The 23,491-nt window shown below is 32.9% G+C and overlaps 3 protein-coding genes across 3 annotated transcripts in view; 2 read left to right on the plus strand and 1 right to left on the minus strand.

Moving 5' to 3' along the window:
• The window catches only part of LOC127808192 (uncharacterized), a 73,290-nt gene extending 57,795 nt beyond the window's left edge, over window positions 1-15,495 (plus strand). Inside the window, exon 10 of the mRNA XM_052346607.1 lies at window positions 15,445-15,495. The gene's annotated coding sequence lies outside the window, so the exon portion shown is untranslated. The remainder of the gene's footprint in view (window positions 1-15,444) is intronic.
• On the minus strand, window positions 2,007-11,061 carry LOC127808189 (transcriptional corepressor LEUNIG_HOMOLOG-like). The gene is made up of 14 exons (XM_052346602.1): window positions 10,897-11,061; window positions 10,475-10,791; window positions 9,349-9,397; window positions 9,157-9,256; window positions 8,374-8,423; window positions 8,033-8,263; window positions 7,020-7,184; window positions 6,571-6,712; window positions 5,857-5,966; window positions 5,579-5,728; window positions 4,252-4,407; window positions 3,708-3,824; window positions 3,092-3,292; window positions 2,007-2,207 (listed from the first exon to the last, which is right to left on the minus strand). The coding sequence occupies exons 1-14, from the start codon at window positions 10,951-10,953 to the stop codon at window positions 2,061-2,063; spliced, it is 1,992 nt and encodes a 663-aa protein (XP_052202562.1). The 5' UTR covers window positions 10,954-11,061; the 3' UTR covers window positions 2,007-2,060.
• A 2,518-nt stretch (window positions 15,496-18,013) lies between the features above and the next one.
• LOC127808736 (transcriptional corepressor LEUNIG_HOMOLOG-like) lies at window positions 18,014-22,083 on the plus strand. The gene is made up of 7 exons (XM_052347319.1): window positions 18,014-18,123; window positions 18,546-18,655; window positions 18,755-18,904; window positions 20,017-20,169; window positions 20,632-20,748; window positions 20,855-21,055; window positions 21,793-22,083. The coding sequence occupies exons 1-7, from the start codon at window positions 18,060-18,062 to the stop codon at window positions 21,937-21,939; spliced, it is 942 nt and encodes a 313-aa protein (XP_052203279.1). The 5' UTR covers window positions 18,014-18,059; the 3' UTR covers window positions 21,940-22,083.
• The last annotated feature ends 1,408 nt before the right edge of the window (window positions 22,084-23,491 follow it).

Raw genomic sequence — 23,491 nt, forward strand, 5'->3', positions numbered from 1 at the left:
AACAAACGAAAAACATCTTCAATCAAATAATTAATAAAATAAATCGAGAAATCACCATTTATACTGAGTAATCAACTACCTTGCTACTGAGAGTTTAGAATAAAACATGCCACATTTTTAGTGTTTCGTGCATCAAAGTGAAAATAATGTGTTAAAAATAATAGATGTTAATTTTACTCTAACAAGTCGTGAATACTATAGACATTGAATATAATTTTTTGTTAAAGACACACATATGTATTAGTAGAAAGACTATAATAAAAGCATAAAAAATGTCAAAAAATAAAAAAAAAATCAAACAAAAAGGGGCATACATATTTAATAATAATTGAATAACTAATTTTGTTGTATGTTTGTTCATTTCTCATGATTGCAATATGATTATTTTATTTATTTTATACTTCTTTATTATGATGTTAATTTATTATAACTACTGAATTATGTAATTTTCGTTTTAAAGAATATTTTTTTTTGCAATATCCGTGCATCGCACGGGTGATGCACTAGTTAAATTTTAACATGCTTATAGATACATTGAATCTATCAATCCATGGTAGAGAGAAATAATCAAAAGTGGAAACAAATTTTCTTTTATGATCGAAAGAAAGTGGAAACAAATTTTCTTTTATTTTCTTTCCTTCCAACCATTTATGTGACTAGAAAATTTCAAAATTTATTTATTTTTTTAATTTTGAGAATTCATATTTTCAATTGAAAAAAATAAATGACATGAATTCTTATTGAAACTTTGTCTCATCATTAAAAATTGTGCATAAACTTATTTAAATTAGTTAAAACATAAATTGTGTGTATTTTTTTCATAAAAAACTTATATTTAATTTATTTATTAATTTTGTTAATCCAAAATAATTGTTCAAATAATGTAAGTCACAACCTTATACAACGAAAAAGTTTGAATATTTTTTATTTTTATTCAATTTTTTAAAAATATTATGAGTTGGATTTCCAAAAAAATCTGTTTTTTCATAAAATCATGAACACATATATAGGTGTACAAAATTACTATAAAATCTTTATACTTAAAAAATATTTTAATTATAAAATATTGAAATCCATGTTTATATTGAAATCCATGTTGAAATCCATAATTATAAAAAATTTGTTTACTCGTAAAATTACTATAAAATCATTTAATTTTTAATATATTGAAATTCATGTTTATATTTAATTAAATAATTATTTTTTATATTAAAAATTATATTTATAAAAAAAGTCCTTAATTTTTTTTTACTTAAGTGTTTACTCGCAATTTTTTATTCTTACTTTTTAAAAAAAATGCAATTTTCTCCTTTTCATTTTTTATTGTATTGTTTCAAATTTTTATAATCCACAAGATTCTGGTAAAATATATTTTGTAGGAAAAAAATTAATAAATATTTTTATACACCTAAAATATATAGGTACATAAGTAATAATGCTATTTTTTATGTTCTTTTTTTCGTTAAAAAATTGTTTTTTTCATACATATTTCACCTAAAGAATGTGTAATTCCTACGGGGCATATATAAATATGGTACTGTGAAAGAAACTAAGGAGGGAAAAGAAAAAAAAAATTCATATCTGCACAAAAAAAAAAATTTACAATATATCATTAAAATTGGCTCCATTTTTTCAAACGTAAATATTCTATTTATTTTGTCTCGTTCACATAATAAAGAACTACAAAGAACTAAGGGCGGCGTTGTGTTATGTATGTGCAAGTTAAAAAATAAAATTTTATCTCATTTATATAATAAAGAACTATCAACATGATTCGTGCTATGTACGTGCAAGTTTAAAAATATAATTTTGTCATGTTTGCATAGTAATGAACTATAGACTAAACTTGTGCCATACATGTGCAAGTTAAAAAAATATAATTAACAGTTAAAATTTAATTTTTGTTTATCTTTTTTAGACAATTTTATATGAAGATAAGTTTGAATGTATGGTTTAATTGATTTTACGGTTATATTATATGCAGATACTTTCAGATCCAAGCTTCAAATTTCAAAGCACCATCTATGGCTTAATTCTTGTATCTAACTAAGCAATTGGACTCATCTCCATATTCTTACAAATTCATCTTTCCCAGCTGAGGCAAACACTCCAGCCAGAGGGCAGTCAGCCAGTGTAGATATTACATCCTCATGGGCAGGGATAGCTAAAGTCTGGTTGCTCAAAGTTGGATTCCACAGTTGAAGCGCCTGCCATGATGCTAAAGTAATAAGAAAACTGTCATGGGAACCAAGGACATTAGAGAAGCGAACAATGTACATTTAATGTAGATTTGAGTAAATTTGATCGATCCTGCTCTTTGCTTGCTATAGTTAGATAGGAACAATAAGGAAATTCCGTGCAGGTTATTGCAGTGCATAATTATAGAGCAGATTTCATATGAAGTTTTTTAGACCAAGAATGGCCACAGTGACAATAAATTTGTAACATCTCGTTCGAGCGATAGGAAGGACCGGAACAACTTATCCTGATGGGCCTACACGAACTTCCCAGGGGGGTCACCCATCCCTGAATTATCCCAGGTCAAGCACGCTTAACTTGGGAGTTCTTTGCCAACGTTCAGCTCAAAAGGTATCCAGCTGGTGTTGTTTCCTTTCTTACACTATCCTCGATATATACTAACTTCTCTGGGCTCTCGAGGTATTACAAAATTAGATAGAGAGAATGCTGATGTTATAGCCAAAGGCAATATGTCAAGAAAGCTTGCAGAGACAAGAATATCAGTAGAGGTTCTGCTCAAATTGGTTGGATTCGCAAGATGAATTTTAGTTCATCAATCATCTATTTCAATAAAAAATGAAAAGGACAAAGGAGTACACACCCCGATTGGAACTTGAACATTGTTTGCACCTATGGATGTAATTACACACTTCTTAGCACTTTAATAGCAAATGCATCCATTGAACCACCAAAGAAAAAAAAAATCTCCTTTTAAGGAATCAATGAACCTTTGAGGGGTGAGCAGGTGCAATGAGTGAAAGATCTCCGTTTTGTATTAGATACAGAATGTAGACTCAGAAAAACCAGAGCATAACAAATAAAAAACATAATGATGTAAAGGGGGATTCATTACCTGGTAAGACCCAACAACCAAGAGCTGAGAATAACCAGGATGAAATATGCCTGCTCCAAACCTGTTTCCCCGACAATCCAATACATGTATGGGTTTTCCATATGATGCAACTGACCATATCCGTGCACTGTCTTCGCTGACGGATGCCATGTACTTCCCACTTGTATCCCAGCAAATTGAATTAACTTCGTTGAGATGTCCCTGGAAAATCAAGAAAACATACAAAAACTTGTCCAATAAGTGGTATATGAAAATGTCACATCTAGTTCAAAGTGAAAAACTATGTAGAACAGCTAGAAAATAACTGAGACTGAAAAAGAAGCTTGAGAGAGAGATGGGAGATAATCACTTGTGTTCAATATCAACAAAGGTGTGAAATTTTTATAGGCTAAAATCTAACCCAACCTAAAATGTGTTAAATATAAACGAAGGTGGGAAAATTTTATAGGCTAAAATCTAACCCAACCTAAAATTTGGAATGTGATTAACCTAACCACATTTATCCAAACAAAATAAATAAAATATAAAATATGACTCAAAAGTCCTAACAAGATATGGTAAAAAAATCAAGATAAATCAATTAATCTTCTATCAATTCTTTTGCATTAATACAAACCTCCAAGCAGCACAGAAGGGTGTTAGTCTGAACATCGAACAATTTGATAGCATTTTCTGATGCAGCAGCCAAAAGGTCTCCACTTTGAGGCTGGAATCTAACTTGTCTACTTCCTCCCTGCATTGATTTTAAGGAGATGTGCATAAATCTGAAATGATGAGCCTAAGATACTGCATATCATCTTGAAGGAACAATGTGACATGGAGAGCACAACATAACTCCAGATCAATAGGAAAACGTTTCAAAAGTTTGTCATTCGTGGATTTGTAAGATAAAACATGAAAAACTAGTTTTCCAAAGGATAAACAGAAGGGTCAATGTAGGAAATCTTTGATTAAGCACAATGTGGAGGACAAGAAGCTGCAACATCCAGGGAAGCATCTGAGAAACTTGATAATACAGTGCCAATGAGAGAATGCTCCTTTTACAAACTTGGAATAAATACGAAATGTGATAATGGAAAAATTTAGAATGAGAAAAATTACAAGTCAAAATGTAAAATAGGGAGCCAATGCATTGTTATTTTAGAGACGTGCATACTGACCTTAAAGACATGTGCGCAAGAAGTACTGTTGACGTGCCATATGCGAATCTGATCAGTATTGTCACAGGAACAAAGAATATCTGAATTTACCGGGTGAAAATCAATTGATGTCACTTTTCCAGTATGCCCAACAAGCGGAAAAACAGGTCTTCTTGGCTACACCCAATGCATAGAAACATGTAATCAAAAGTCCAATACAGAGAGAGAGAAGAGAGAGGTCACTAAATAAGGCCCAAAAGTTGCTTTTTCATGAATAACGGCCAAGATAAGATAATCAAAGTGGCTTCTCATTAAATTAACACGAGAGTGCTTGAATAACCTTCGCGGCTATAAAACAGACCAAATCACGTTTCTTCCATTAAGCTCAAAGTTTTGTAGCACACATACTCTAGGTTATCTTAAACATCAATCTCTGTTCAAACTTGCATCCAGAAGAAAAGAAGATAGACTTCGTCTTGTTAAGCAGCTTTGACATATTAAAAAAGTGAAGTTGCATTTCCAAATATGAGTGCAACAAAAATTGCTTTTCGTATTAATATTTTAATATGAAACTAAATATTATGGATTAGAATTTAGAATATTAATTAAGTCTAGAATAACAATCTTTTATGTGGGTGTGTGTGGGTAGGAGGGTCCATATGTGGCCTATTTGTGCCAAAGTCAAACATATCCATAGAAGGTCATTTTGGTATCACTGTCCCGTAAAGAATCTGCTTCTCACATCCTGTCCATGCTAGATGGATTGCTCGGCATGGCAAGTTCCCTAAATAAGAGACACTTAACACTGCCACACATCTATGTGATTGTGAAATTATTGTGTTAAACTTGAATCTATCTACAGTTATTAATCTTGTGAATTAGATAAACAGGAAAAGCGGAGTAGTAAGGAGAATAATTACTTCTAAAATAATATACGTGACAAAAAAGACTTGTCATCGCAGATGTATAAGGATAAATGAACATATAATATGCATATAAATACCAACAATCAGGAGAAAAAGTCCCAAAATTTCTTGTAATAAATAAAAGAAGAAAACATAGAACATCATATATCATTGTAGAGACGGATACTAAAGCACCTATGTATTAGTGCAACTAAACAAATAAAAAAATAACAAAAGGAACATAGTCTAAAACTCTACCAAAAAGTTTGCCTTAGAAGACACCTTTCTAACTTTTTATTTGTGTCCAGTGTCGTGTCTCTGTGTTTGTGTGTGTGTGTGTGTGTGTGTGTGTGTGTGTGTGAGAGAGAGAGAGAGAGAGAGAGAGAGAGCAGTTTCCAATGCAAAAGTGAAAATTCTATTAGAAAGGAAACAAAGAGACATACTCTATCTGCGTCCCATATTTGCACTGTCCTGTCGAAAGAAGATGTGGCAAAAAAACTTGAACTTGGTCTAAACCGAATGTCAGTGATTAGACCAAAATGTCCTTCTCCATGCTTAATGCAATCAAATTCTTTCACACTCCAGATATAGACCTGGGATAGAAAAACAAAATTTTGACTCAGCTTTTTAGTTGAAAAAAAACAAAGAAGAAGAAACAGGTTTTCAAAAAAAAGAGAAGAAAAAAGCTTGGGGCAAATATTGAAGTTTGTTAGCATTAAACCTTTTCTCCATGACCAACAGTTGCTAAGAGCTCTCCATCAGATGAAAAATCACAACAAACAATGGCACCTTTTTTTGACAGGAGACGACCAATCTCTTGTAAAGAGAACCCTGCCAGATGGCAAACACAATGCATGGAACTGAGAATATTATATCTTAAGATGTGCAGGGCAACACAACTGAATCTTTACATAATATTTAACAGGAAATCACAACTTTTGCACATGATATACTATCTTTCTAGTAGACTAGTATAGTGAAACACACATCCTGGAGTAGTTTGGCTGTGAATAGTGTCATGTAGACTATAAAAATTCCTGTAAATATGAGCAGAGACAATAAGCACGTGAATTTCAAGTTTTAATTGAATAAAATCTATCAAATCTATTAAATGTTAACCATCATCTCATCTAAAAGCTTAAGCTGATAGATAGAGCGTTAGTTTTAATTTCACCTTTTATAGTATTATTTTTACTCTCAACAAAATCCACTTAACTAGGATCCGGCACTGACCCAATGAATTGAATATCTGGTACTACCACAAATCTTTCTGCAATTATAACTAAAAAAATTTATAACAAGGAAAAGAAAGCGGTGGATCTCACAAAAAGATAAGGCTAAATTTTGGGCCTCACTTTCTATTTGACATACTAATTGGCATAGTTCTAGTGTGAATAATTTAGTACGATGCAAGTGTTACACGGTATTCATGTACCATCCTGTTCGTTCATGTTGCCAGCGGTAGAGCTTCCTGGCAATGTGCTGAAAGGAGTGTTCATAGCAATAGCAATGTCTTCGTCAATGGACAAATACTGTAAGTAGCTGTCATCTGAGTCGTCCTTTGCATTCCTAGCGTCCTACAGCACAAACAATACAAGGAAATACATTGAGTGTTTGATTAGCTACAACACCAAAGAAAAGAACCATACAATTTCTTGAAACTATCATTGATGAACTGGAACATAATAAGACAAAAGCAAAAGTGTTCATATTTTTTCTTTCTTGTGACATGCAAGACCTACCAAAGCATTCTCCCCACTTTCTGAATCTAATAAATTCTTCCGAAGAATATGAGAAAATATGTGAATTCTTAGAGGAAAACTGATATTAAATTTCAAAACAAAATAATGGATCAAATTTGTTCACTTGGGATCCACAACAAACCTCAGGTGAATGCTGTTGTGTCAGTTGATTATTTTGTTGTTGCCCTGCACTTTGTCCAACAGGAATCATTATCATCTGCACTTCTGTTTGTGTTAGAGGGATTGAAATTTGTTGTTGTATGGTCATCCCTTGTTGTGCACTTGTTTGTGTCGCAGGAATCAACGTCTGAGTCATAATCGATCGTTTTCTTAGTAGTGAGAATGTAGAGAGAAAAATGCCGAGACACGTAAAGACTAATGAAAGATTTTTGAAACAAATGTGATAGCATCCACTTGCAACTCTGTTCCTGGTAGTTGCATGCCCTAAAAATACATAAATACAAAGAGTCCTTGTGTTCAGGTAATCAAGAATCTATTCTAGTGAAATTGGACAAATAGTTCAATGAGGAAGTTTTTTTGACTAATTGCACTGTGGACATGACTAGATGATTTTATTACGTAACAAAATTCATGAAATAAAGTATATTAATATTCCAAGGCCAACCATTCCATATAATGCATTTGAGGTAATTTGTAAAAACAGGAAAATGAATAGTGCATCACTATTCATGATGCCTCCTCTTGCTCCCAGTGGTAATTGCTGGATGAACCTATGGAATGAACCACAAAATACCAATTGATTGTCCCACTATCTGGGGAAACCCATGCAATCCATCAAACTAGATATATAGCCACCAATAAAAAAAACATGGGTAGTAGATGTTATGCTAGGAGGCTTCACTCTGGTGATTAACCTGTAGAACAAAATAACATCCCAACTAAAATGCTATAAATAAGACATTTGCTGAAGAGAAATGCAGATGTAAAAATATCAACTTGTTTAATATATTTAACCATATATGTATGACCTGAAAAGTTCAAGTAATAGAAAAATATAGGCAGGTCAAGTAAACTTAAATCTAAATATGAACTTTAGATTGTAAATGTTCCTTTTAGCTGATCAAAATCAATTGTTTCAGATCATAATTTGGTGAGATCGAATGTTTCAAATTCCATGTCTTAGCTTTAGCTTACCTGAGCATCTGTCTTCCTTAAGTCACCCATAGGAAGCATCACATTCCCAAATGTATCAGTGCTCCGCTCAAAATAAGAAATTTGGTTCCCTGGTGTTTTTGCCATCTCTTCAGCTAAAAGCACTTGCTCGTGATGAGCCATTGATGTCTGAACTGGTTGCTGCTGATTTGGCATTGGTAAGATGGAATTTAGTGCTGGCAACATCACCGAAGGAGGAATTTGCGACACCCCCTAAAAGAGATTAACAAAGTTAACTGAGTATCTATATTGTTGCTAAATATCATTACAAAAATATGCAATTCAATGAAAAATTTACAAACTGATACAGGGACACCACATACTGTCAAGGGCCATCCTTCCAGAAGCATTGAATTGGCCCCATTTCCAGTCCCTGAAAGAATAGACATTATGGATTAATAGCATATAAATTAAACTAAAAAATTGCTAGTCTGAAATATAAACTAGGATCAACATTTTAGTCATGATCAGATGTTCATCATTAAGTTCCACGATCCGCATCCAACTTGCTAACAAATCATTGATTGGACTACATTTGTAATAGGTAGGTTGGATCTTTCAGAATCCTAAAATCCACTAGGTTCACTCCTAGAGCCAAATGGAACCAAGTTGCATTACCAATATCTGCATCCAACTCGATGAACAATATTTATATAGGAGATTCATATATTACAATATCTTACAACATCTAAATTTCCTACAACAATTTTTTTCTTTTCTTTTTTCCTTTTTCTTATAAATGACACAGTAGATGTTCATGCTTATTTATGCACAGCATATATGTCACCGTTCAGCCTTCAAAGGGAGAAAGACTATAAAATGTGCAAATTATACAAGCAGCATTTCAAAAAAATTTAATTACCCTTCCTACCTTGTCGCATACTTAAACAGTGAAAGTCCAGAGGTAGCACAGTAAGTGAATAGGCAAGAGCAGTATGCAACAGATTAAAAAAATCTGTCCTTCGCAGAGTAAGAACACAAAATGCACACTGTATCTCCTTTAGCTCATATTCATTAGTAACAAGTGTGCTAAACCAAATGGTCACCACGCTAGGCCAACCACCAAAATTCACTAGTGAATCACACAGACAAGAATAAGGACAAACCAGCCCCAATAAGTCTTGCTCCCGGAAACATGCTTTGTGAACCATAGAGTGTTGAACCCCAAAAGCCAGTTTCCCCCAAACTAACACCACAGTGCGTATCCTGCAACATGGATAAAAATTATTAGTCTTCAATTAAGTTTAATGAAATATGGCTTGGTGCGTGCTAGAGTTTCTGAAAAGATGAATGCATACTCTTGCAGTCCACCTGGGAGCATTATCAGGAATTTGCTGCTGGGAGGAGCTGTAATGTATGAGTGCAACATAAACAATGAATCATTACACCTCTGTATCAAAAAAGTAACAGGCAAAAATACTAATGATCAAACATGTAATAGCCTCGACACGGGTGCAAGGTTGGCGAAGGCATAAATGCACTAGTCAAGTGCATTTATGATTTCTTAAGAAACGCACTAGCCAAGTGCGTTTTTGATTTTCTACAATAAACGTACTTGGCTAGTGCGTTTCTTAAGAAATCATAAATGCACTTGACTAGTGCATTTATGCCTTCGCCAACCTTGCACTTGGCTAGTGCTTTTATTGATGGTCACTTGGAGAAAACTCCAAGTCTTCTCAGTATCAGATATGGTATAGAATTGGCACTGCCAGAGAAGCAGGGTTGTCGACATGGCAGTGACAAAGGCATAAACGCAATGGCTAAGTGCGTTTATGGTTTCTTAAATGAACGCACGAGTGAAGCGGGTTTATGGTTTCCTTCACTAGCATTTATAGTTTTATCAATAAGCAATAAGCACACTTGGCTTGTGCATTTACTGATGGACACTTACACCTTGTTTGGAAAGAATGATTTGAACAAAAGTTTGTGAAATTCATTTCCAATTCTAAATTTTTTTGTTTGGAATTATACAAAGTGTTCATTTCAATTTTAGGAATTCAATTCCATGGAATTGAAGATAACTAAACCAAATTCCATCAAAATAGGTGGAACATGCAAACGAGTTCCAAAATCCTAAACAAATTTTGTGGACAAAAATACCCTAAACGACCTTTCTTTTCCCAACTATGTGGGGTATTTTAGAAAGTACGAGCAAAAGAAACTTCGAATTCTAGATTTATTTTAAACATAAATTTCTGGAATTCAATTGAATTCCATATTTTAAGTTGTGTCATACCAATTACCAAACATAGTCTTATTCCTATGATTTTTGGCCCTTCCAGTCAACCGACTAGGTTAGGAGCCTGGCTTTCTTATGCAACGGCGAAAAGCAAGCATTTGTAAAATTGTCCCTATCATGGTCCATTTAGTTTTATCCATTAAGTTACAAACAAATAAGGTACATAGTTTTAGTTCCATAAATACCCAGTATGAGCACCGGTTGAAGATGTCAATCCTACAGCAGAGGCTTGGCTTGAAAATTGCATTCCCAAAGAATGAGAATGGCTTGGAGGCAGCATTGCCAGGGTAGCTTTATCATCAGGCGGCGGAATTTGGTTAGAGTTAAAGCCTCCGTGATGAAGCCTACTAGAATCGCCCGTTAACATTCTTGAAGCCGTCGCCGAGCATTGGGCCGCCATTCTGTCAGCATGAAGATGCCCGGTCCTCGTCTGATTTGTGCCAGGGTTTGGCACTGCCAGAGCATCACTTTGTTGTTGCTCGTTCCCTGACATTCTGCCTGCCTGAAAATTGAACAACGAATATTATTCAAACGCATAATTCTTGCACAACTAAAATCAAAAAACAGTTTTGAGCATTAAATTAAAGCTGATCACGACAACATATACCTGATCAGAGGATCCTCCGACAGGCCGAGGGTTTCCTCCAAACAGAGAACTGTACATCGCCCAAAACACAGTCCACCATTCGAGCAGAAAACTTTCGGGTCCATCATCGATCACCCCAACTGTTGAAATGAAATGAAAAGTCGAAGTTGAACAAACAACAAGAAGTCCAAAAAACACGAAGAAGAAGAAGAAGAAGAAACCAAATTTATAGAACTAATAAATAAACTCAGAAAAATTAAAATAATTTAAAATAAAAATATAATTACATTTATAACAATACTTATTATTATATTTGAAATAAGAGACACTCATTATATGTTTTTTTTTAAATTTTAAAAAATAATATTTGAAATAAGAGTCAAATGATCCAAATGGGATCCACCCCATCGCAATTACTTTTCAATTTTCACTCGTAACAAATTAAAAAAAATTCAAAACTATATTTAACTTAAATTAAATAAAAGAATTGATACCTTTTCCTACATAATCAGTAATTTCAGCTTTCTCCCCAAATATTTGGGCAATTTCACCCATCTCCTTTTTCACCATATAATCATGCATATATAATTGAAGCCTGCCAAAATCACCAAATCAATAGTTAAAATCATCACAAAATAAAAGAAACTCATAAAAATATAAAAATAAAAAGCTAATTAATTAGCTTCAGTCCTTCATGAAATAACACTAATTAAATATCAACTTACATTTTTTCTTCATTCAAGTTTGAGCCAAAGTAGTTCATTTTTTGATAGATAAATTTTGATCGATTGAGCAAATTCCTAATCAAAAATCAATTAACATAAACAATTAAAAGGTAAATATAACAACTATTTCACAAACATAAATACATATATATGTATGTATCTGTCTAGATAAAGAGATAAGAGGGCGAGAGAGAAAGAAAGGGAGAGAAAGAGATTACTATAGCGAAAAAGAAAGTGGTTACAATGTCAAACAAAGATTAATATATAGATGGATGGGGAGAGAGAGAATGTATTTTAATGTTTATATTGGAAATATATACATATATGTATTAATGTTTCTATTGAGAAAATATATTAAAATATATTTTGATAGCTAATGATAGAGTGCCACGTTTGTGTTTAAAAGATAATTTTTTTTAAAAAAATATTTGTTAAGTTATTAATTTGGTACTTTTAATTAAATTTTAACATGCTTATAGATACATTGAATCAATCACTCTCTCGTACAAAAAGAAACAATCAAAATTGGAAACAATTTTTCTTTTATGATTGAGAGAAGTGATCAAAAGTGGAAACAAATTTTCTTTTATTTTCTTCCTTTCCAACCATTTATGTGATTATAAATTTTTAAAATTTATTTATTTTTTTAATTTTTGAGAATTCATATTTTCAATTGAAAAAATAAATGACATGAATTCTTATTGAAACTTTGTTTCATCATTAAAAATTGTGCTAATGCAAAATAATTGTTCAAATAATGCAAAATAATAAATTACATGAATTTTTTTAATTTTTTTCATAAAAAAATTACATTTAATTTATTTATTAATTTTGCTAATGCAAAATAATTTTTCAAATAATGTAAGTCTCAACCTTATACAAGGAAAAAGTTTAAATACCTTTTTACTTTTGTTGAATTTTTTAAAAATATTATGAGTTGAGTTTTCGAAAAAAATCTGTTTACTCGTAAAATTATAAACACATATAGGTATACAAAATTACTATAAAATCTTTAAATTTAAAAAATATTTTGATTAATTGAACTTTGATTTCTAAAAGAGGTAATGTTAATCATTGTTTAATGTGTATTTATTCACTTTATTTTCAACTCCAAAATAATTATATTGATCGATGAAATATTTTCAAATATAATTTATTTATTGTCTATCAATAAAATTATAATTTTTTGAAAAAAAAAATTATCTTTCCAACCAACCATGGTGCCGGCGACAATCTTAGGTGCCATCACTGAGTGTTCTTTTTCTTTCCTGAGCCATAATCTAATAACCCAATTTGAACTTAACCCAATTGCACAATTTTAAATTCAATAAATCTGACCCATTTTATCTAAAATTAACTCAAAATTATAGAAAATTCCCTCAAATTAAAAAATTGTACAAATTTAAAGACAAGAATACCCTTATTAAATTAAAAGAATGCATAAATATTTGAGGCCATAGATGACATAATTTTTTTTTTATTGCAGAGTATATGCTTTCCCAAATCATATCATTAATCAAAGTACAAAATTTTAAAAGAACGCATAACTATTTGTGTGCATTTTTTTCATAAAAAAATTAAATTAAATTTATTTATTAATTTTGCTAATACAAAATAATTGTTCAAATAATATAAGTCTCAACCTTACACAACAAAAAATTCTGAATATTTTTTTTTTATTTTTGTTGAATTTTTTAAAAACGATGCGAGTTGACTTCCCGAAAAAATCTGTTTACTCTTAAAATCACGAACACATAGGTGTACAAAATTACTATAAAATCTTTATACTTAAAAAATATTTTGATTAATTGAACTTTGATTTCTAAAAGGGGTAATGTTAATTATTGTTTAATGTGTATTTATTCACTTTATTTTCAACTCCAAAATAATTTTATTGATCAACGGAATATTTTCAAATATAATTTATTTATTGTCTATCAATAAAATTATTTTGGAGTTAATTTACTTCATCATTAAAGCATTATTCTTTCAAAATTTACCCCCAAAATAAGTAGTACATTTATGAATGACAAAATGAGAAAAAAATTATCTTTCCAACCAACCATGGTGCCCACGACAATCCTAGATGTCATCACTAAGTGCTATTTTTCTTCCGTGAGCCGTAATCCAATAACCCAATTTGGATTGAACCCAATTGCCCAATTTTGAACTCAATAAATCTGACCCATGCATTTTATCAAAAATTAACTCAAAATTATAGAAAATTCCCTCAAATTAAAAAATTGTATAAATTTAAAGACAAGAATACCCTTATTGAATTAAAAGAATGCATAACTATTTGAGGCCATAGATGATATAATTTTTTTTTTTATTTTAGAGTAAATGCTTTCCCAAATCATATTATTAATCAAAATACAAAATTTTAATACATCAAAACATAGTATTGCAGTGTATAAAATATATTTTTCTACTAAGAAAAAATTATGTAATTTTTTAATAAGTATTAATTAACAAGTATATATGTAGATTTACCACACTTTTCCTTTTTTTTATCAAAATCATATAGAGTACAATCACTTTCTGTTGTCATGATCTTTCACCCCAAGTCGATCGTAATCCCTTGCCCATGGTTTCTTCCTCGGATATCTATCCCAAAATACTCTCTCATTGTCTAATCCCTAGAGTGTCAAACTTTTTTTCTAACCCCTTTGATCATCTCCATATCTCCTTGTTTCCGCTTCTTCATATATAATTCTCATACTTCCTTTCTAATCTTTTTGATCTACGCCGTCATATATTTTGCCTTTATTTCCCTTTGTCCACTCTTCAACTAAAAGATTGTTTATGGCATCTTACACTCATGGTTGGCCTCCTTGTTTGACCATGAGATCTAGGAAAAGTCCCACAAAATAAAGAGCCCTAAACCCCTATTTTTTGATAAATGTGCTTAGTGTGATGATGAATATATGCTTTACCCTATTCAACCTCTCCATTAAAGAGAGGCTTTCCTTTTAAGTACATATCATGAATAAGAGTTGAGTTTAGCTCTCTACAACCAGGTTACCATATCGTCAACTGTTTACTATTCTCTTAATCCAAGTGATATCATTAAGTCTAATGTCTTCAACGTCATCTAGATTTATATTGGTTATGATTAGTTGGGGACTTTGGTCTTGTATATTAAAAGATGTTCTCTATTTTGTATATTAATGGGTGTTTAATTTTAATATGCTTGTAACTTTTTATTAGAGTTTTTGTTTTTATTATTATTTTCATGTAATATATTTATATATGTAAATACTATGTTATGAGGTTTAGTTGTAGATTGTGTTTTTTGCAATTTTTAAGTTTTTTTTTTGTGTAAATGCTCTTTTCAAGTTTTATTTGATTGTACTAAAATTATTATTTTATTGTATTGAACCTTTACTTCTAGAAAGAAAAAAATAAATAAAAAAATTTTATTTAGAATTCAGAAGGAAAAATAAAGTTGGGTTGGGAGGTGAAAATTGTTCTCTCAATTATTAAATTTCTTGAGTCAAATTCAAATAAATTTTAACATTATTTTATATATATATATATATATATATACTAAAGCCTCTCTCTCTTCGTTCATTTCTCTTTCCTCCCTCTCTCCCTCTCTCTCTCTCTCTATATATAGGCTTTGCATGGGACTGTTTTCACTTCCTTGTTAGCTACCCAAGAATCTGCATCTCTCTCTCTCTCTCTTTCTGTGTACGTAATATTTCTTTCTCTGATCCCTGCATATATACATCATGCATACATACTCATAGATATACATAAACATATAGATGAATGTGAAATGGGTTTTAATATATCTTATCTTTGTATTGCTTCTACGTACTGAATCTTGATTTTTCTTCAGGAATTTGTTTGGCGATATTCTCCGCCGCAAGAACCTTCTTTGGGATTTCAATCCTTGGAGATACTAAGCAAGGGTGGTGTTGTGATCATGGATAACTCCGATCCAAACCAGGAGTACGACAAGATGTGAGTTGATATATGTATACACACACGCACGCGCGCGCACATATACATTCTTCTTCAGTAGTGTTAATTTCCTGAAGTATACTGAAAGCTAATAATTAACTGATTTTATTGGGTTATTTTCGCTGTGTTTCTTATTTCTTGTGATGGTTACAATTATAGACTTCGGAAGTACATTCATGATTATTTTGTAAAGAAGAAACTGTACGATACTGCTGCAATCTTCGCCTATGAAGCTGAAGTTAGCGAAAATAAGGAAGACGGTACATGTCTCGCCGCGCGCTCACATTCATTCTCATTCATTTCTTTAATTCCATTTCATGTTAATCTTGGATTTTATATCTTTTGTTTCGTTTCTTTTTAATTACTTGCTAATGGAATTCTGACAATTTGTATAGTGTTGCATACATGATTCGTTGTTTTGTAAGACTGGTGATATAATTTTTATTCGTCTTGATATATCTTTGTCTTGAATCTTGATTCTTGATTGCTTTCATTTCTTTGTATTTTATAATTAATTTACTTAAACTTCCTTTTTATATGAGTATGAATAACAATATAAATTAAATGAAGTACCCGTCGTGGTGAAACCGTTTTTAATTTCTCTCACTTCACATAAAGATGAAGTCTTGATGATACATAAAGTTCATTCATCACTTCGATTGAAAAATTAGCCTTTGAATCATTTGTTTTTTCTAGTGATTGACTATGCACCTCAAGGTTTCCTGCTTGAATGGTGGTCAGTCTTTTGGGCGTTGTTCACTTCTATGGCAGAAGGAATTCCTCAGACCACCGAAAGGTCCTTCGATCAGGTATTGTTGTATTGATCAACCTTAATTTAAAACTCAATTGTATTGCGTGTTTCTGATTGTCAGAGAAGAATCCACTTAATTTGAATATTCATTGTTCAACAACAGAGTAACCCTGAGGCGAATCAATGGAGGTCTTTAGTAGCGTTTGCTAGCGACTATCTCAGAAAGCTGCGTGATGAGAAACATGCTCTGGGAATGCCATCTTCAAGCCATGCTTATGCTGGGTACTTTTGGAACTAAAACTATTTGGGTTTAGGGTTTATCGATTAATACTAAAATTGCAGTAATTCTGGTTCTTTGGAAGAGAGTGTAAGATTGAGAATCAACAAAAGTTGAACATTGTTCTGGTTGGGATGGGGAGACACCAGTATGATTCCAAAGATCTTTTTTTTTTTTTTTTGTGAGGATAGAATGAAAAGTACTGACTACACTAGGGCTGTGAAACCTCAGACTATTAAGATGACCTTGGAACTGTGTTGAGGCTGTTACATGTTTGATCGTTAGTATTTTTGTTTGCTAATTTTTTTATATTTGGGGCGGGGAGGTGTATTGATTCATTGTTTATGTTGTATTCATAAATTGCAGCCCCTACCAGCAACAAATTCCTGATGATGCTCAACTGCAGGCTGTAATGGTATTGACTCATTTATGCAGAAACTCTAGCGCCGAGTCATATTTCATTCGCCTTAATTGAAGATTAATAATTTTATCCATGTTGCAGGGTGCACTCGATGGTGTTAATTTGGGGGGAACAAGCTTTGTGGGCTCAACGTTCACTGGATTTCAAAGCATGTTACCGGAAGCAGGGGTTGTTGGTGCGGGTTTGTTTGTATTTTTGAGTTATTCTCTAGTGAAATTTGGTGCTTGGCCTAGCCTATTAACAAACAATCTATGTCTCTTTCTACAAGAAAAGGAAAAAAAAGAAAAAAAGAAGTGGTTTTCGGATCAAACTTAGAAGTTCTAAGGTATTGCAATATATGAATCTCCTATCTAGATGTTGTTCATCAAGGGGATTTGTTTGGAGAATTCCCTTATGATGCAAATCATTTGGACTAAAACCCCAACAAAAGCAAGCTGGAAGCTATTGGAATGGTTCCAGCTGGTTGAGTGAACCTAGAGGATTTTAAGATTCTGAAAGATCCGACTTGCCCATTATAGATGCACCGCAATCAAAGATTTATTAGCAAGTTGAATGCAGATCCCGTAACTTGATGATGGACATCCCAACATGACCGGAATGTTGATCCTAGTTGATAATTCAGACTAGTATTTGTTGGGTTAAATTTATATGATATTAATCCATGATATTTATTCTTTCAGGGGCCGGAAATAGTGCCAATTCAATCCCGCTGCAAGGATGGCCTTTGACTGTATGTGGTGTCCTTGTATCTGTTTTTGTAAATTTTCCATTGAATTGCAAACCTTCGTAATTCTGTTTAGCAACAATGTATATTTTGTTTGCTGTGTTGAATAGGTTTATTCAGATATTAACACTGATAAGAGGCATGATGAATGCATGATTAATAACGCTTTTGTGTTATTGCATGCTAGGTGATCAACAATAGTTCCTGGAAATTATATGGTCCTTTTCTTTGGTCTTATATCTAATCGACTCTCAGTGTATTCTCTTTTATTGTTTGTGCTGTAGGATACAAGGAATGCACAGGACCCCTCTGTTGCTATGAACACTACATCCAGCAAATTGCAAGAGAACTTGACCGCTCACTACATGAGTGAACAAGATGGTATATGAATTCTGTGCAACTCATGCATTTTGTACTGAATTATTTGCACCAAAACTAGACCAATGAGCGTGTCAAGTTGAAAGTGAGAACTTGAAATTTAAACCTTATCTTTTTGTGAGCTCCACCACTTTCTTTTTCTTTTCTTTTATATATATATATGTATTTTGGTATAAGTGCTGAAAGATTTGTGGTAGTACCAGACAGTCAACCACATATTTGCAGAAGTTTTAGTAGTCTAGATGGCACTATTCACAGCCAAGCTACTCCAGAATTTGTGTATCTCGTTATACTAAAATGAGAGCATATCATGAAGGAAAGTTGGGATTTCCTGTTAAGAATGATATAATGATTCAATTGTGTGGCACTGAACATTTAATGGAATAATATTTCGAGTTCCACGTATTGTATTGATGATCTGGCAGGGTTCTCTTTTAAAGAGATCCATCGTCTTCATTCAAGCAAAGATGGCATCGTTTGCTGCCATTTTTCATCAGATGGGAGGTTCCTAGCAGCTGCTGGTCATGAAAGAAAGGTATAATTCTAGCAATCTTCAATATTTGGCCCCGGTTTTTTGGAACCTATTTCTTTTCTTCACTTGCAAGCTGAATTTAGATTCTGTTTTTCTGTTCAGATCCATCTTTGGAGCATGAAAGGATGTGATTGCATTACCATTGGAGAACTGCATTCGGATCTCATCACTGACATTCGGTTTAGACCTTGTTCAGATATTTTTGCCACATCTTCCTTTGACAGGACAGTAAAAATGTGGCATGCAAATGGAGTACGTCTCTTTATTCCCTTCTGATATATTTAACTCATATATGTTTAGGAGGAATGTTGAGTGTTTCTTAGTTAGGGAACTTGCCGTGCAGAACAATCCATCAAGCATGGGCATGGCATGAGATGCAGGTGCTTTTTGACACAGTTATTACCAATACGACCTTCTATGAAGAAACTGGACCTTGGCACAAATGGCCACATACGGACCCTACTACCCACACTCCCACACATAAAAGATCATTATTCTGGGCTTTTAAGAAATTCTCACTCATAATATCTAGTTTCAAATTAAAAATAAAATAAAACTGAGGGCTACAAATCTTTACAGACTTCAAACACATTTTGGAGCATCTGATAGAAACATAAACTTGAAAAAAAAATTTAGTTATCAATCTGTATCCTGGAATTCAAAGAACATATATATATTTCTGTTATACAAGTCTTTGACCCTGCCCCCAAAGAGCCAGTTTCCTCCTACTCAATGCGGAATGACACTCTCAGAATACATCCTTGTAATTGTCTGTGCATCATCACTGAAACTGCAGAATATTTTACAGAAATTGGAAGTTCAAATACCTTAATCATCAGACATTTTTATATTAGCATCTTTCCTGTGGCTAAGCCCTGTTCATATGGTGGTGAGGCATCTACATATATTAGGGACAACATGGTGGCTGATGGGCCTGTTTCCACTATTATTCTTGGATTCCCTGAAGTTAGGATCTTCTACCGACAGAAGTAGATATCTTTTTCACTAATCTTTGGAAATGCAATTTCTATTTTTAATATGTAGGATCTGCTTAACAAGACAAAGTTCATCTTCTTTTCTTCTAGAGACTAGACAAGTTTAAACAGAGATTGATGTTTAAGCTCCCATAAAGTATGTGTGTGGCGTAACTTTGAGCTAAATGGAAGAAACATGATTTGGTCTGTTCTGCAGTCGTGACGTTTATTTGAGCATTCTTATGTTAATTTAGTCAGAAGTCAATTTGGTTATCTAATCTTGGCGGTTATTCATGAAAAAGTAACTTTGGGCCTTGTTCAGTGACCTCTCTCTCTCTCATGTTCATTGTATCGGACATATGCTTACACGTTTCTGTTCATTGGGTGTAGATAAAACAACTTTTTCAGTTTGTTGGGCATACTGGAAAAGTAACTTCAATTGATTTCGACCCGGTAAATCCAGATTATTTCTGTTCCTGTGATAGTACTGATGAGATTCGCCAGTGGAGCATCAGCATAAGTAGTTCCAGGAGTGTCTATAAGGTCAGTATGCATGTTTCTAAAACAGCAATGCAGTGGTTCAATATTTTAAATGTTGACTTATAATTTTATCCACTATCTTCTTTCTATTCTATTTCTAGTTTGTCTAAGGAGCATTGTCTTATTTGGTATTGCATTATCAAGTTTCTCTCATATGCTTCCTGGGATGCTGTAGCCTGCGCTATATTGTGCTTGATCAAAGATCTCCTACATTAGCCCTTCTGTTTATCCTTTGGGAAAGTGGTTACTCATGTTCTATCATCTAATGTCTAGACCATTTACAAGAATACACAAAGCAGTATCTGTCTATTTTACAAATCCACAAAATGACAAACTTTGAAGAGTTTTTATGTCGATCTGGAGTTATGCTGTCCTCTCCATGCCATGTTGTTCCTTTATGATGATATTCTGTATTTTAGGTTCATATATTTAAGATTTACGCATCTCCATATAAAATTAATACAGGGAGCAAGTAGACAAGTTAGATTCCAGCCTTTAACTGGGGGCCTTTTGGCTTCTGCGTCGGGAAATACAATCAACTTGTTTGATGTGAAGACTGACAAACTCATATTCAGCTTCGAGGTTTGTCTGATGGCACCCTGCAATACAATACTTCTTCACTGTGAACTAGTTACATTTTCATATGCCACTTACTGGAGAAATTTTGTATGTTTTCTTGATTTTTCAGGGACATGTCAATGAAGTCCATTCAATTTGCTGGGATAAAAGTGGGGCGTATGTGGCATCTGTCAGTGAAGACAGTGCACGGATATGGTCCCTTGCATCGAATGGAAAATGCATCCACGTATTGAATTCTCAGGGAAATAGGTTTGGAACAGGCATTTTCCATCCTGATCATCCTCTCCTCTTGGTTGTTGGGTCTTACCAGGTAATGAAGCCTCTTTACCTCATTATATTTGGTATTTCTTAGGTTCTATATCTTTTGAGTCTACCTTCTGTACTGGTACGAAGTGCAGATCTTTCATTTTAGTACACTTGATCACTCAGTCCACGTTCTTTTTCTGAGGTCCAGTGATTCCTTTAGAAGGAGTTCTTTTATTTTTTATTTTTTATTTCATAGACATATTTGCTATTGAAGTTCTAAAAAAGTTAAGTAATTGCGCTCATCGAAAACCCACCAACTGGGTAAAATGATACCAGCTGCGTGCTCCCATCCCTTGCCTCTTTTTTTTTTTTCATTGGACGAGGGGTCTGGTTCGTTTCGTTCAGCATTATATTCTAGCATATCACATATGATTCATCTCTGAGTTATTTTTCTGTTAGAATCTCAACTGATAATTATAGATAGAGATGATTGGCAGCTAGAATTCATGTAGCCACCCCCATATATTGGGAGTAAAACCTCTGTCATTCTCGTCTCTGCAGACTTTTCTTGACATATTGTCTCTTCTATGCAATGAACTTTGTCGCTATCTGATTTCTTGCAACTATAGTCTTTCGTTCTCTCAGAAACTTCATTGGAAACCTGTTCAATAATTATCCAACTGTAACAAGTAAAGTGCAGGATCAATCCAATTTACTGAAATGTGAAGTGTTAGCTTCTATGTGTCTGTCTAATGTCCTTGTTCCTATGATAGGTTTCTTATTACTTGCGCAATCTTGCAGGCACTTCAACTGTGGAATCCAACCACGAGCGACGGGACTATGTCTGTCACTGCACACGAGGATGTAATTTCTGCACTGGCAGACTGTCGCGAGACTGGAGTGGTTGCCTCAGCTGGTAAAGACGAATTTGTGAAAATATGGAAATGAGACTAACTACTCTCCGGATACCCGAATAAATCCATAGCCAAAGATAAACCTGTCACTCTTTTTGTTTTGTTTTTGCTAGGTAGACCTATTACTCTTTGAATTGAAGAAGAAAAGTTAAAATAGTTGGGCAAAAACATTGCATAGATGGTGATCAAACTTTGACCGCATCTGTAGATATTTGAGATTTTTTCAAACTTTTGTATATTTGATTGCTAATGGATGAACTTTAAATGTTCTAAAGAAATATGCAAATGAGTAGGGGTAAGTATTCATTCGATTTGGTTATCAAACTGACCAAAATACTAAAACTGAATACATTAAAATTTTGTAAAAAATCAAACTGAATTGACCGAACAAATATAAAAAAACCAAACTGATCAAAAAAATAAAAAACAAAAAACTGAACAAACTGACAAAATCGAACAAACCAAAAAACAGACAAAATCGAACAAAACCAAAAAAAAAAAAAAAAAAAAACTGAAAAAACCAAATTGATGCAATGTAATATATGTATACCACAAAACTGAATTGATGCAATGTAATGTGCAATATTTACACACAGCAATATGCAAATGACACTAATCCATTTTGACTTCTACAGTTTATGCTATTTTGATTGTATATATCAATTGCCCCTCTCCAGGCCTAAAATTGGTAGATGGAGCTTGTGATTGCTGTTACTTGAGGGTGTCCTTATGGTTATCATCAAGTGTAAGTTGAATGGAGACTAAGATAATTGAGAATTATAAGCCAAGTAATTTGTCACATTGCCAAAACAAATTCTTTGTTGGTAATGGTGGTCCTGATGACTTTTGTGCGACTAAACATCATTTTTATAGTACACCATCAACCCTTTCACTAATTACATATATTATTTTTAATACTTTCACTTAATTATATGCAGTTTTTTCACTTTCAGTATACTACTATGGTAGAGCTCTACGAAAGAAGGCTAGACTATAATTAGCTCCAAATATACTCTAAATGTGATGTTTTTCTTATCGAAGTTTATAAATTATAATGATGCAAAATTATTGCCCTTGAAATTCAATATAGCAACATGCTAGGTGTTTGAAGGGGCCAATTAAGTGGCAACAAAATACTTTTTCCCTTCTTTCTTTAATGTTAGGTTTAGATTCAACCCATTGTATCTCACAACTTCAAATAAAACCAAGGAATTAGTTTATTTCTTTTTCTGTAATAATTTATGAAACACAACAATTTCTCATCGAAAGGTATTAATTGAAAACGTTTGAAATTTACAAGTGAGTAATTACCCAATACCTCTCACTAAAAATAACAATAATTTGGGATTGAGTCATAATGAACTCCCTTATCCTAGATCTTAGCATGCTCACTTGACCACAAATCTTACTATATTATAATATTAATCCATGATTGGTTCAAATATACCATCATGGCCCCCAACTTATCCTCCACTATAATGGATTTTGTAAGCTATAGTACTCTTTATAAGTGCTAGTTGAATTTAAACGTTTTGACTCCCAAAACTAAGTAATATATCATTCTGTGACAATTTACAATATTTTTT

This window comes from Diospyros lotus, chromosome 8, assembly GCF_014633365.1.
Source record: "Diospyros lotus cultivar Yz01 chromosome 8, ASM1463336v1, whole genome shotgun sequence".
Classification (NCBI taxonomy): Eukaryota; Viridiplantae; Streptophyta; class Magnoliopsida; order Ericales; family Ebenaceae; genus Diospyros; species Diospyros lotus.

What these genes read in the sequence shown, in the direction of transcription:
- LOC127808736 (XM_052347319.1), top strand. Translation starts at nt 18,060, where the DNA reads ATGAACACTACATCCAGCAAATTGCAAGAGAACTTGACCGCTCACTAC. An exon ending in CTACATGAGTGAACAAGATG is followed by an intron (nt 18,124 to 18,545) that starts GTATATGAATTC and finishes ATGATCTGGCAG; the next exon opens with GGTTCTCTTTTAAAGAGATC. An exon ending in GTTCCAGGAGTGTCTATAAG is followed by an intron (nt 20,170 to 20,631) that starts GTCAGTATGCAT and finishes AAATTAATACAG; the next exon opens with GGAGCAAGTAGACAAGTTAG.
- LOC127808189 (XM_052346602.1), bottom strand. Translation starts at nt 10,953, where the DNA reads ATGTACAGTTCTCTGTTTGGAGGAAACCCTCGGCCTGTCGGAGGATCC. An exon ending in CTCCCAGGTGGACTGCAAGA is followed by an intron (nt 9,257 to 9,348) that starts GTATGCATTCAT and finishes TCCATGTTGCAG; the next exon opens with GATACGCACTGTGGTGTTAG. An exon ending in CTTGCGCACATGTCTTTAAG is followed by an intron (nt 3,825 to 4,251) that starts GTCAGTATGCAC and finishes AAATCAATGCAG; the next exon opens with GGAGGAAGTAGACAAGTTAG.